This window comes from Salmo salar, unplaced genomic scaffold (assembly GCF_905237065.1).
Source record: "Salmo salar unplaced genomic scaffold, Ssal_v3.1, whole genome shotgun sequence".
Lineage (NCBI taxonomy): Eukaryota > Metazoa > Chordata > Actinopteri > Salmoniformes > Salmonidae > Salmo > Salmo salar.
In genome coordinates this window covers 82501-96223 of record NW_025548687.1, presented here as the reverse complement: position 1 = coordinate 96223, position 13723 = coordinate 82501, and the positions used below count along the sequence as shown (strand labels likewise).

The following is a 13723-nucleotide window of genomic DNA, read 5'->3' as shown; positions in this document are numbered from 1 at the left end:
CACCCTCTATCCTGTCTAACCTGTCTCACCCTCTATCCTGTCTCACCCCTCTAGCCTGTCTCACCCTCTAACCTGTCTCACCCTCTAGCCATTCTCACCCTCTAACCTGTCTAACCTGTCTCACCCTCTAACCTGTCTAACCTGTCTCACCCTATAACCTGTCTCACCCTCTAACCTGTCTCACCCCTCTAGCCTGTCTCACCCTCTAACCTGTCTCACCCTCTAACCTGTCTCACCCTCTAACCTGTCTAACCTGTCTCACCCTCTAACCTGACTAACCTGTCTCACCCTATAACCTGTCTCACCCTCTAACCTGTCTCACCCCTCTAGCCTGTCTCACCCTCTAACCTGTCTCACCCTCTAACCTGTCTTACCCCTCTAGCCTGTCTAACCTGTCTCACCCTCTATCCTGTCTAACCTGTCTCACCCTCTAATCTGTCTCACCCCTCTAGCCTGTCTCACCCTCTAACCTGTCTCACCCTCTAGCCTGTCTCACCCTCTAACCTGTCTAACCTGTCTCACCCTCTAACCTGTCTAACCTGTCTCACCCTATAACCTGTCTCACCCTCTAACCTGTCTCACCCCTCTAGCCTGTCTCACCCTCTAACCTGTCTCACCCTCTAACCTGTCTCACCCTCTAACCTGTCTAACCTGTCTCACCCTCTAACCTGACTAACCTGTCTCACCCTATAACCTGTCTCACCCTCTAACCTGTCTCACCCCTCTAGCCTGTCTCACCCTCTAACCTGTCTCACCCTCTAACCTGTCTCACCCTCTAACCTGTCTCACCCTCTAACCTGTCTAACCTGTCTCACCCTCTAACCTGACTAACCTGTCTCACCCTATAACCTGTCTCACCCTCTAACCTGTCTCACCCTCTAACCTGTCTCACCCCTCTAGCCTGTCTCACCCTATAACCTGTCTCACCCTCTAACCTGTCTCACCCCTCTAGCCTGTCTCACCCTCTAACCTGTCTCACCCTCTAACCTGTCTCACCCTCTAACCTGTCTCACCCTCTAACCTGTCTAACCTGTCTCACCCTCTAACCTGACTAACCTGTCTCACCCTATAACCTGTCTCACCCTCTAACCTGTCTCACTCCTCTAGCCTGTCTCACCCTCTAACCTGTCTCACCCTCTAACCTGTCTCACCCTCTAACCTGTCTAACCTGTCTCACCCTCTAACCTGACTAACCTGTCTCACCCTATAACCTGTCTCACCCTCTAACCTGTCTCACCCTCTAACCTGTCTCACCCCTCTAGCCTGTCTCACCCTATAACCTGTCTCATCCTCTACCCTGTCTCACCCTCTAGCCTGTCTAACCCGTCTCACCTTCTTCAGTTCAGTGATGAAGTAGTCCACCATGTGTTTGACCTGTGGAGCCTTGGCGGAGAACAGAATCAGCTTCTCATTGGTCAGGTTAAACTCCAACATGTTCTTAGATGGAATGGACACAAACAGGATGTCCGCGTAACTATGGAAACACACAGAAACAAACAGGATGTTCGCGTAACTATGGAATAAAAACAGAGAAACAGACAGGATGTCTGCGTAACTACGGAAACACACACAGAAACAAACAGGATGTTCGTGTAACTACGGAAACACACACAGAGAAACAAAAAGGATGTTCGCGTAACTACGGAAACACACACCGAAAGTCAAATCAGATTGAACAGTATATCCTTTATTTATGAATTAATCCTAATCTGAACAGTATGTGTATACAGGTGTGTGTTTATTTAACGAGGCAAGTCAGTTAAGAACAAATTCTTATTCACAACGACGGCCCACCAGGGAACAGTGGGGGTTAACTGCCTTGTTCAGGGGGCAGAACGACAGATTTATTACCTTGTCAGCTCAGGGATTCAATCTGGCAACTTTTTGGGTTACTGGCCCAACGCTCTAACCACTAGGCTACCTGCTGTGATGTGTGTGTGTGTGTGTGGTGTATGTATGTGTGTGTGTGTGTGTGTGTGTGTGTGTGTGTGTGTGTGTGTGTGTGTGTGTGTGTGTGTGTGTGTGTGTGTGTACCTGTAAGGGCGTAGTACTCTGAAGTAGTCCGGGGCAACAGAGCTGCTTCTCACAGTCTTCAGCAGCTTGACGCCGCGATGAGACACTGAGACCACCTGGACCCCAGTACCCACACTGCCCTGCAACACACACTTCCTGTCAACACCTGGATCCACACTGCCCTGCAACACACACTTCCTGTCAACACCTGGACCCACACTGCCCTGCAACACACACCTCCTGTCAACACCTGGACCCACACTGCCCTGCAACACACACCTCCTGTCAACACCTGGACCCACACTGCCCTGCAACACACACTTCCTGTCAACACATACCCACACTGCCCTGCAACACACACTTCCTGTTAACACCTGGACCCACACTGCCCTGCAACACACACTTCCTGTCAACACCTGGACCCACACTGCCCTGCAACACACACTTCCTCTCAACACCTGGACCCACACTGCCCTGCAACACACACTTCCTGTCAACACCTGGACCCACACTGCCCTGCAACACACACACACCCTGTCAACACTTACCCACACTGCCCTGCAACACACACCTCCTGTCAACACCTGGACCCCAGTACCCACACTGCCCTGCAACACACACTCCCCTGTTAACACCTGGACCCACACTGCCCTGCAACACACACTTCCTGTCAACACCTGGACCCACACTGCCCTGCAACACACACTTCCTGTCAACACCTACCCAGACTGCCCTGCAACACACTCTATCAACACTTACCCACACTGCCCTGCAACACACACAACCTGTCAACACGTACCCACACTGCCCTGCAACACACACTTCCTGTCAACACCTGGACCCACACTGCCCTGCAACACACACTTCCTGTTAACACCTGGACCCACACTGCCCTGCAACACACACTTCCTGTTAACACCTGGACCCACAATGCCCTGCAACACACACTTCCTGTTAACACCTGGACCCACACTGCCCTGCAACACACACTTCCTGTCAACACGTACCCACACTGCCCTGCAACACACACTTCCTGTCAGCACGTACCCACACTGCCCTGCAACACACACTTCCTGTTAACACACACTCACACTCACCGAGGCAGGGAAGAGTCGTGAGAAATATATTTCCCAGGAGTCTTTGGCCGTCGTCACGATTTTCTTCTTGAGACTCTCATCCTGTGTGGCGCCATCCTGGCCAACCTGATTCTCTACTACACACACACACACACACACACACACACAGACACACACACACACACACACACACACACACACACACACACACACACACGGTCAGACACACACACACACACACACACACACACACACACACACACACACACACACACACACACACACACACACACACGGTCAGACACACACACACACACACACACACACACACACACACACACACACACACACACACACACACACCACACACACACACACACACACACACACACACACACACACACACACACACACACACACACACACAACCACACACACACACACAGTGTTTTCTAGTGGTTTATGGTGCGGTGGTTATAATGGTGGGTTCATGGTGTTTTCTAGTGGTTTATGGTGCGGTGGTTATAATGGTGGGTTCATGGTGTTTTCTAGTGGTTTATGGTGCGGTGGTTATAATGGTGGGTTCATGGTGTTTTCTAGTGGTTTATGGTGCGGTGGTTATAATGGTGGGTTCATGGTGTTTTCTAGTGGTTTATGGTGCGGTGGTTATAATGGTGGGTTCATGGTGTTTTCTAGTGGTTTATGGTGCGGTGGTTATAATGGTGGGTTCATGGTGTTTTCTAGTGGTTTATGGTGCGGTGGTTATAATGGTGGGTTCATGGTGTTTTCTAGTGGTTTATGGTGCGGTGGTTATAATGGTGGGTTCATGGTGTTGTCTAGTGGTTTATGGTGCGGTGGTTATAATGGTGGGTTCATGGTGTTTTCTAGTGGTTTATGGTGCGGTGGTTATAATGGTGGGTTCATGGTGTTTTCTAGTGGTTTATGGTGCGGTGGTTATAATGGTGGGTTCATGGTGTTTTCTAGTGGTTTATGGTGCGGTGGTTATAATGGTGGGTTCATGGTGTTTTCTAGTGGTTTATGGTGCGGTGGTTATAATGGTGGGTTCATGGTGTTTTCTAGTGGTTTATGGTGCGGTGGTTATAATGGTGGGTTCATGGTGTTTTCTAGTGGTTTATGGTGCGGTGGTTATAATGGTGGGTTCATGGTGTTTTCTAGTGGTTTATGGTGCGGTGGTTATAATGGTGGGTTCATGGTGTTTTCTAGTGGTTTATGGTGCGGTGGTTATAATGGTGGGTTCATGGTGTTTTCTAGTGGTTTATGGTGCGGTGGTTATAATGGTGGGTTCATGGTGTTTTCTAGTGGTTTATGGTGCGGTGGTTATAATGGTGGGTTCATGGTGTTTTCTAGTGGTTTATGGTGCGGTGGTTATAATGGTGGGTTCATGGTGTTTTCTAGTGGTTTATGGTGCGGTGGTTATAATGGTGGGTTCATGGTGTTTTCTAGTGGTTTATGGTGCGGTGGTTATAATGGTGGGTTCATGGTGTTTTCTAGTGGTTTATGGTGCGGTGGTTATAATGGTGGGTTCATGGTGTTTTCTAGTGGTTTGTGGTGCGGTGGTTATAATGGTGGGTTCATGGTGTTTTCTAGTGGTTTATGGTGCGGTGGTTATAATGGTGGGTTCATGGTGTTTTCTAGTGGTTTATGGTGCGGTGGTTATAATGGTGGGTTCATGGTGTTTTCTAGTGGTTTATGGTGCGGTGGTTATAATGGTGGGTTCATGGTGTTTTCTAGTGGTTTATGGTGCGGTGGTTATAATGGTGGGTTCATGGTGTTTTCTAGTGGTTTATGGTGCGGTGGTTATAATGGTGGGTTCATGGTGTTTTCTAGTGGTTTATGGTGCGGTGGTTATAATGGTGGGTTCATGGTGTTTTCTAGTGGTTTATGGTGCGGTGGTTATAATGGTGGGTTCATGGTGTTTTCTAGTGGTTTATGGTGCGGTGGTTATAATGGTGGGTTCATGGTGTTTTCTAGTGGTTTATGGTGCGGTGGTTATAATGGTGGGTTCATGGTGTTTTCTAGTGGTTTATGGTGCGGTGGTTATAATGGTGGGTTCGTGGTGTTTTCTAGTGGTTTATGGTGCGGTGGTTATAATGGTGGGTTCATGGTGTTTTCTAGTGGTTTATGGTGCGGTGGTTATAATGGTGGGTTCATGGTGTTTTCTAGTGGTTTATGGTGCGGTGGTTATAATGGTGGGTTCATGGTGTTTTCTAGTGGTTTATGGTGCGGTGGTTATAATGGTGGGTTCATGGTGTTTTCTAGTGGTTTATGGTGCGGTGGTTATAATGGTGGGTTCATGGTGTTTTCTAGTGGTTTATGGTGCGGTGGTTATAATGGTGGGTTCATGGTGTTTTCTAGTGGTTTATGGTGCGGTGGTTATAATGGTGGGTTCATGGTGTTTTCTAGTGGTTTATGGTGCGGTGGTTATAATGGTGGGTTCATGGTGTTTTCTAGTGGTTTATGGTGCGGTGGTTATAATGGTGGGTTCATGGTGTTTTCTAGTGGTTTATGGTGCGGTGGTTATAATGGTGGGTTCATGGTGTTTTCTAGTGGTTTATGGTGCGGTGGTTATAATGGTGGGTTCATGGTGTTTTCTAGTGGTTTATGGTGCGGTGGTTATAATGGTGGGTTCATGGTGTTTTCTAGTGGTTTATGGTGCGGTGGTTATAATGGTGGGTTCATGGTGTTTTCTAGTGGTTTATGGTGCGGTGGTTATAATGGTGGGTTCATGGTGTTTTCTAGTGGTTTATGGTGCGGTGGTTATAATGGTGGGTTCATGGTGTTTTCTAGTGGTTTATGGTGCGGTGGTTATAATGGTGGGTTCATGGTGTTTTCTAGTGGTTTATGGTGCGGTGGTTATAATGGTGGGTTCATGGTGTTTTCTAGTGGTTTATGGTGCGGTGGTTATAATGGTGGGTTCATGGTGTTTTCTAGTGGTTTATGGTGCGGTGGTTATAATGGTGGGTTCATGGTGTTTTCTAGTGGTTTATGGTGCGGTGGTTATAATGGTGGGTTCATGGTGTTTTCTAGTGGTTTGTGGTGCGGTGGTTATAATGGTGGGTTCATGGTGTTTTCTAGTGGTTTATGGTGCGGTGGTTATAATGGTGGGTTCATGGTGTTTTCTAGTGGTTTATGGTGCGGTGGTTATAATGGTGGGTTCATGGTGTTTTCTAGTGGTTTATGGTGCGGTGGTTATAATGGTGGGTTCATGGTGTTTTCTAGTGGTTTATGGTGCGGTGGTTATAATGGTGGGTTCATGGTGTTTTCTAGTGGTTTATGGTGCGGTGGTTATAATGGTGGGTTCATGGTGTTTTCTAGTGGTTTATGGTGCGGTGGTTATAATGGTGGGTTCATGGTGTTTTCTAGTGGTTTATGGTGCGGTGGTTATAATGGTGGGTTCATGGTGTTTTCTAGTGGTTTATGGTGCGGTGGTTATAATGGTGGGTTCATGGTGTTTTCTAGTGGTTTATGGTGCGGTGGTTATAATGGTGGGTTCATGGTGTTGTCTAGTGGTTTATGGTGCGGTGGTTATAATGGTGGGTTCATGGTGTTTTCTAGTGGTTTATGGTGCGGTGGTTATAATGGTGGGTTCATGGTGTTTTCTAGTGGTTTATGGTGCGGTGGTTATAATGGTGGGTTCATGGTGTTTTCTAGTGGTTTGTGGTGCGGTGGTTATAATGGTGGGTTCATGGTGTTTTCTAGTGGTTTATGGTGCGGTGGTTATAATGGTGGGTTCATGGTGTTTTCTAGTGGTTTATGGTGCGGTGGTTATAATGGTGGGTTCATGGTGTTTTCTAGTGGTTTATGGTGCGGTGGTTATAATGGTGGGTTCATGGTGTTTTCTAGTGGTTTATGGTGCGGTGGTTATAATGGTGGGTTCATGGTGTTTTCTAGTGGTTTATGGTGCGGTGGTTATAATGGTGGGTTCATGGTGTTTTCTAGTGGTTTATGGTGCGGTGTGGTTATAATGGTGGGTTCATGGTGTTTTCTAGTGGTTTATGGTGCGGTGGTTATAATGGTGGGTTCATGGTGTTTTCTAGTGGTTTATGGTGCGGTGGTTATAATGGTGGGTTCATGGTGTTTTCTAGTGGTTTATGGTGCGGTGGTTATAATGGTGGGTTCATGGTGTTTTCTAGTGGTTTATGGTGCGGTGTGGTTATAATGGTGGGTTCATGGTGTTTTCTAGTGGTTTATGGTGCGGTGGTTATAATGGTGGGTTCATGGTGTTTTCTAGTGGTTTATGGTGCGGTGGTTATAATGGTGGGTTCATGGTGTTTTCTAGTGGTTTATGGTGCGGTGGTTATAATGGTGGGTTCATGGTGTTTTCTAGTGGTTTATGGTGCGGTGGTTATAATGGTGGGTTCATGGTGTTTTCTAGTGGTTTATGGTGCGGTGGGTTATAATGGTGGGTTCATGGTGTTTTCTAGTGGTTTATGGTGCGGTGGTTATAATGGTGGGTTCATGGTGTTTTCTAGTGGTTTATGGTGCGGTGGTTATAATGGTGGGTTCATGGTGTTTTCTAGTGGTTTATGGTGCGGTGGTTATAATGGTGGGTTCATGGTGTTTTCTAGTGGTTTATGGTGCGGTGGTTATAATGGTGGGTTCATGGTGTTTTCTAGTGGTTTGTGGTGCGGTGGTTATAATGGTGGGTTCATGGTGTTTTCTAGTGGTTTATGGTGCGGTGGTTATAATGGTGGGTTCATGGTGTTTTCTAGTGGTTTGTGGTGCGGTGGTTATAATGGTGGGTTCATGGTGTTTTCTAGTGGTTTATGGTGCGGTGGTTATAATGGTGGGTTCATGGTGTTTTCTAGTGGTTTATGGTGCGGTGGTTATAATGGTGGGTTCATGGTGTTTTCTAGTGGTTTATGGTGCGGTGTGGTTATAATGGTGGGTTCATGGTGTTTTCTAGTGGTTTATGGTGCGGTGGTTATAATGGTGGGTTCATGGTGTTTTCTAGTGGTTTATGGTGCGGTGGTTATAATGGTGGGTTCATGGTGTTTTCTAGTGGTTTATGGTGCGGTGGTTATAATGGTGGGTTCATGGTGTTTTCTAGTGGTTTATGGTGCGGTGGTTATAATGGTGGGTTCATGGTGTTTTCTAGTGGTTTATGGTGCGGTGGTTATAATGGTGGGTTCATGGTGTTTTCTAGTGGTTTATGGTGCGGTGGTTATAATGGTGGGTTCATGGTGTTTTCTAGTGGTTTATGGTGCGGTGGTTATAATGGTGGGTTCATGGTGTTTTCTAGTGGTTTATGGTGCGGTGGTTATAATGGTGGGTTCATGGTGTTTTCTAGTGGTTTATGGTGCGGTGGTTATAATGGTGGGTTCATGGTGTTTTCTAGTGGTTTATGGTGCGGTGGTTATAATGGTGGGTTCATGGTGTTTTCTAGTGGTTTATGGTGTGGTGTGGTGGTTATAATGGTGGTTTGTGGTGTGGTGTGGTGGTTATAACGGTGGGTTTGTGGTGTGGTGTGGTGGTTCTAAAAGGTTCTAAACGGTGGGTTTGTGGTGTGGTGTGGTGGTTCTAAAAGGTTCTAACGGTGGGTTTGTGGTGTGGTGTGGTGGTTATAACGGTGGGTTTGTGGTGTGGTGTGGTGGTTCTAAAAGGTTCTAAACGGTGGGTTTGTGGTGTGGTGTGGTGGTTCTAAAAGGTTCTAACGGTGGGTTTGTGGTGTGGTGGTTCTAAAAGGTTCTAAACGGTGGGTTTGTGGTGTGGTGTGGTGGTTATAATGGTGGTTTGTGGTGTGGTGTGGTGGTTCTAAAAGGTTCTAACGGTGGGTTTGTGGTGTGGTGTGGTGGTTATAACGGTGGGTTTGTGGTGTGGTGTGGTGGTTCTAAAAGGTTCTAAACGGTGGGTTTGTGGTGTGGTGTGGTGGTTCTAAAAGGTTCTAAACGGTGGGTTTGTGGTGTGGTGTGGTGGTTCTAAAAGGTTCTAAACGGTGGGTTTGTGGTGTGGTGTGGTGGTTCTAAAAGGTCCTAAACGGTGGGTTTGTGGTGTGGTGGTTCTAAAAGGTTCTAAACGGTGGGTTTGTGGTGTGGTGTGGTGGTTCTAAAAGGTTCTAAACGGTGGGTTTGTGGTGTGGTGTGGTGGTTCTAAAAGGTCCTAAACGGTTCGGTACCAAACAGAGCCTTCATCTTGGTCCTCTCCTCCTGAGTGATGCGGATGCAGGCCTCCGAGTAGGTGTCATGGACTATCTGTCTGAACAGCAGGTCCAGCAGCAGAGGAGTGTTGAAGTTGTCTTCAGGGTAGAACACCTACAGGACCACAGCATCAACATGGATGAGATGAGGATCTTTGGGAATAGAATAATAAAACTATTGTTCTGTCCTGAGCTCTTTGCTTGGACAAACAATTCATTGAAATTTGTTCCTATTTGGCTTGAAGGACCATGACTGATACAGTACACCTCCTTCCACGCTACGCTACGCTACGCTACGCTACTGTTAGTGTGTGTACCTCCTCCTTCCACGCTACGCTACGCTACGCTACTGTTAGTGTGTGTACCTCCTTCCACGCTACGCTACGCTACGCTACGCTACTGTTAGTGTGTGTACCTCCTCCTTCCACGCTACGCTACGCTACGCTACGTTACTGTTAGTGTGTACCTCCTCCTTCCACGCTACGCCACGCTACGTTACTGTTAGTGTGTGTACCTCCTCCTTCCACGCTACGCCACGCTACGCTACTGTTAGTGTGTGTACCTACTTCCACGCTCACGCTACGCTACGTTACTGTTAGTGTGTGTACCTCCTCCTTCCACGCTACGCTACGCTACGCCACGCTACTGTTAGTGTGTGTACCTACTTCCACGCTACGCCACGCTACGTTACTGTTAGTGTGTGTACCTACTTCCACGCTCACGCTACGCCACGTTACTGTTAGTGTGTGTACCTACTTCCACGCTACGCTACGTTACTGTTAGCGTGTGTACCTCCTTCCACGCTACGCCACGCTACTGTTAGTGTGTGTACCTACTTCCACGCTACGCTACGCTACGTTACTGTTAGTGTGTGTACCTCCTTCCACGCTACGCTACGCCACGCTACTGTTAGTGTGTGTACCTACTTCCACGCTACGCTACGCCACGTTACTGTTAGTGTGTGTACCTCCTTCCACGCTACGCTACGCTACTGTTAGTGTGTGTACCTCCTCCTTCCACGCTACGCTACGCTACGCTACGCTACTGTTAGTGTGTGTACCTACTTCCACGCTACGCTACGCTACGTTACTGTTAGTGTGTGTACCTCCTCCTTCCACGCTACGCTACGCTACTGTTAGTGTGTGTACCTACTTCCACGCTACGCTACGCTACGTTACTGTTAGTGTGTGTACCTACTTCCACGCTACGCTACGCTACGCTACTGTTAGTGTGTGTACCTCCTTCCACGCTACGCTACGCTACGCTACGCTACTGTTAGTGTGTGTACCTACTTCCACGCTACGCTACGCTACGTTACTGTTAGTGTGTGTACCTCCTTCCACGCTACGCTACTGTTAGTGTGTGTACCCACTTCCACGCTACGCTACGCTACGTTACTGTTAGTGTGTGTACCTCCTTCCACGCTACGCTACGCTACTGTTAGTGTGTGTACCTACTTCCACGCTACGCTACTGTTACGCAACTCTGGTAAATCTCCCAGGGTGTGTTAGTGTGGGCCCCTCCTTCCTCAGGTAAATCTCCCAGGGTGTGTTAGTGTGTGGGGCCCCTCCTTCCTCAGGTAAATCTCCCAGGGTGTGTTAGTGTGGGGCCCCTCCTTCCTCAGGTAAATCTCCCAGGGTGTGTTAGTGTGGGCCCCTCCTTCCTCAGGTAAATCTCCCAGGGTGTGTTAGTGTGGGCCCCTCCTTCATCAGGTAAATCTCCCAAGGTGTGTTAGTGTGTTTACCTCCTTCCTCAGGTAAATCTCCCAGGGTGTGGTAGTGTGTGGCCCCTCCTTCCTCAGGTAAATCTCCCAGGGTGTGTTAGTGTGTGGGGCCCCTCCTTCCTCAGGTAAATCTCCCAGGGTGTGTTAGTGTGTGGCCCCTCCTTCCTCAGGTAAATCTCCCAGGGTGGGTTAGTGTGGGCCCCTCCTTCCTCAGGTAAATCTCCCAGGGTGTGTTAGTGTGGGCCCCTCCTTCCTCAGGTAAATCTCCCAGGGTGTGTTAGTGTGTGGGGCCCCCTTCCTCAGGTAAATCTCCCAGGGTGTGTTAGTGTGTGGGCCCCTCCTTCCTCAGGTAAATCTCCCAGGGTGTGTTAGTGTGGGGCCCCTCCTTCCTCAGGTAAATCTCCCAGGGTGTGTTAGTGTGGGCCCCTCCTTCCTCAGGTAAATCTCCCAGGGTGTGTTAGTGTGTGGGGCCCCTCCTTCCTCAGGTAAATCTCCCAGGGTGTGTTAGTGTGTGGGCCCCTCCTTCCTCAGGTAACTCTCCCAGGGTGTGTTAGTGTGTGGGGCCCCTCCTTCCTCAGGTAAATCTCCCAGGGTGTGTTAGTGTGGGCCCCTCCTTCCTCAGGTAAATCTCCCAGGGTGTGTTAGTGTGGGCCCCTCCTTCCTCAGGTAAATCTCCCAGGGTGTGTTAGTGTGGGGCCCCTCCTTCCTCAGGTAAATCTCCCAGGGTGTGTTAGTGTGTGGGGCCCCTCCTTCCTCAGGTAAATCTCCCAGGGTGTGTTAGTGTGTGGGGCCCCTCCTTCCTCAGGTAAATCTCCCAGGGTGTGTTAGTGTGTGTTTACCTCCTTCCTCAGGTAAATCTCCCAGGGTGTGTTAGTGTGTGTTTACCTCCTTCCTCAGGTAAATCTTCCAGGGTGTGTTGGTGTAAGTGTAGTGTTCTTCACTACTCCTGTGATGGAGTTGGGTCTGGCTGGTCTCTTCCTCTACAGGCAGCTCTCTGGACACTATATACACACACACACACACACACACACACACACACACAAGAACACTGATTGGTTTTTCTTCAACAATGAAAATTGTCTGGATCTGGTTCAGGTCTAGTTCAGGTCTGGATCTAGTTCAGGTCTGGATCTAGTTCAGGTCTAGTTCAGGTCTGGTTCTAGTTCAGGTCTAGTTCAGGTCTGGTTCAGGTCTGGTTCAGGTCTGGATCTAGTTCAGGTCTGGATCTAGTTCAGGTCTAGTTCAGGTCTGGTTCTAGTTCAGGTCTAGTTCAGGTCTGGTTCAGGTCTGGTTCTAGTTCAGGTCTAGTTCAGGTCTGGTTCAGGTCTAGTTCAGGTCTGGTTCAGGTCTGGTTCTAGTTCAGGTCTGGTTCAGGTCTGGTTCTAGTTCAGGTCTGGTTCAGGTCTGGTTCAGGTCTGGTTCAGGTCTGGTTCTTGTTCAGGAGGTCTGGATCTAGTTCAGATCTGGTTCAGGTCTGGTTCTAGTTCAGGTCTGGTTCAGGTCTGGTTCTAGTTCAGGTCTGGATCTAGTTCAGGTCTGGTTCAGGTCTGGATCTAGTTCAGGTCTGGTTCTAGTTCAGGTCTAGTTCAGGTCTGGTTCTAGTTCAGGTCTGGATCTAGTTCAGGTCTGGATCTAGTTCAGGTCTGGATCTAGTTCAGGTCTGGTTCTAGTTCAGGTCTGGTTCAGGTCTGGTTCTAGTTCAGGTCTGGGTCTGGTTCAGGTCTGGTTCTAGTTCAGGTCTGGATCTAGTTCAGGTCTGGTTCAGGTCTGGATCTAGTTCAGGTCTGGTTCTAGTTCAGGTCTGGTTCTGGTTCAGGTCTGGTTCAGGTCTGGATCTAGTTCAGGTCTGGATCTAGTTCAGGTCTGGTTCAGGTCTGGTTCTAGTTCAGGTCTGGTTCTAGTTCAGGTCTGGGTCTAGTTCAGGTCTGGATCTAGTTCAGGTCTGGATCTAGTTCAGGTCTGGTTCAGGTCTGGTTCTAGTTCAGGTCTGGGTCTAGTTCAGGTCTGGGTCTAGTTCAGGTCTGGATCTAGTTCAGGTCTAGTTCTAGTTCAGGTCTGGATCTAGTTCAGGTCTGGATCTAGTTCAGGTCTGGTTCTAGTTCAGGTCTGGATCTAGTTCAGGTCTGGATCTAGTTCAGGTCTGGTTCTAGTTCAGGTCTGGTTCTAGTTCAGGTCTGGTTCAGGTCTAGTTCAGATCTGGTTCTAGTTTAGGTCTGGATCTAGTTCAGGTCTGGATCTAGTTCAGGTCTAGTTCAGGTCTAGTTCAGGTCTGGTTCAGGTCTGGATCTAGTTCAGATCTGGTTCTAGTTCAGGTCTGGTTCTAGTTCAGGTCTGGTTCTAGTTCAGGTCTGGTTCAGGTCTGGTTCAGGTCTGGTTCTAGTTCAGGTCTGGATCTAGTTCAGGTCTGGTTCAGGTCTGGTTCAGGTCTGGATCTAGTTCAGGTCTGATTCTAGTTCAGGTCTGGATCTAGTTCAGGTCTGGTTCTAGTTCAGATCTGGGTCTAGTTCAGGTCTGGATCTAGTTCAGGTCTGGTTCAGGTCTGGTTCAGGTCTGGTTCTAGTTCAGGTCTGGTTCAGGTCTGGGTCTAGTTCAGGTCTGGATCTAGTTCAGGTCTGGTTCTAGTTCAGGTCTGGTTCTGGTTCAGGTCTGGATCTAGTTCAGGTCTGGATCTAGTTCAGGTCTAGTTCAGGTCTGGTTCTAGTTCAGGTCTGGTTCTGGTTCAGGTCTGGATCTAGTTCAGGTCTGGATCTAGTT

At 48.5% G+C, this 13723-nt stretch overlaps 1 protein-coding gene across 1 annotated transcript in view; it reads right to left on the bottom strand.

Moving 5' to 3' along the window:
- The window catches only part of LOC106593777 (unconventional myosin-XV), a 145346-nt gene that overhangs the window by 53356 nt on the left and 78267 nt on the right, over nt 1-13723 (bottom strand). The window contains exons 23-27 of the mRNA XM_045712653.1: nt 11855-11970; nt 9226-9361; nt 3111-3226; nt 2035-2153; nt 1333-1474 (exon numbers count right to left, since the gene is read on the bottom strand). Of these exons, the coding sequence (XP_045568609.1) occupies nt 1333-1474; nt 2035-2153; nt 3111-3226; nt 9226-9361; nt 11855-11970 (629 nt within the window). The remainder of the gene's footprint in view (nt 1-1332; nt 1475-2034; nt 2154-3110; nt 3227-9225; nt 9362-11854; nt 11971-13723) is intronic.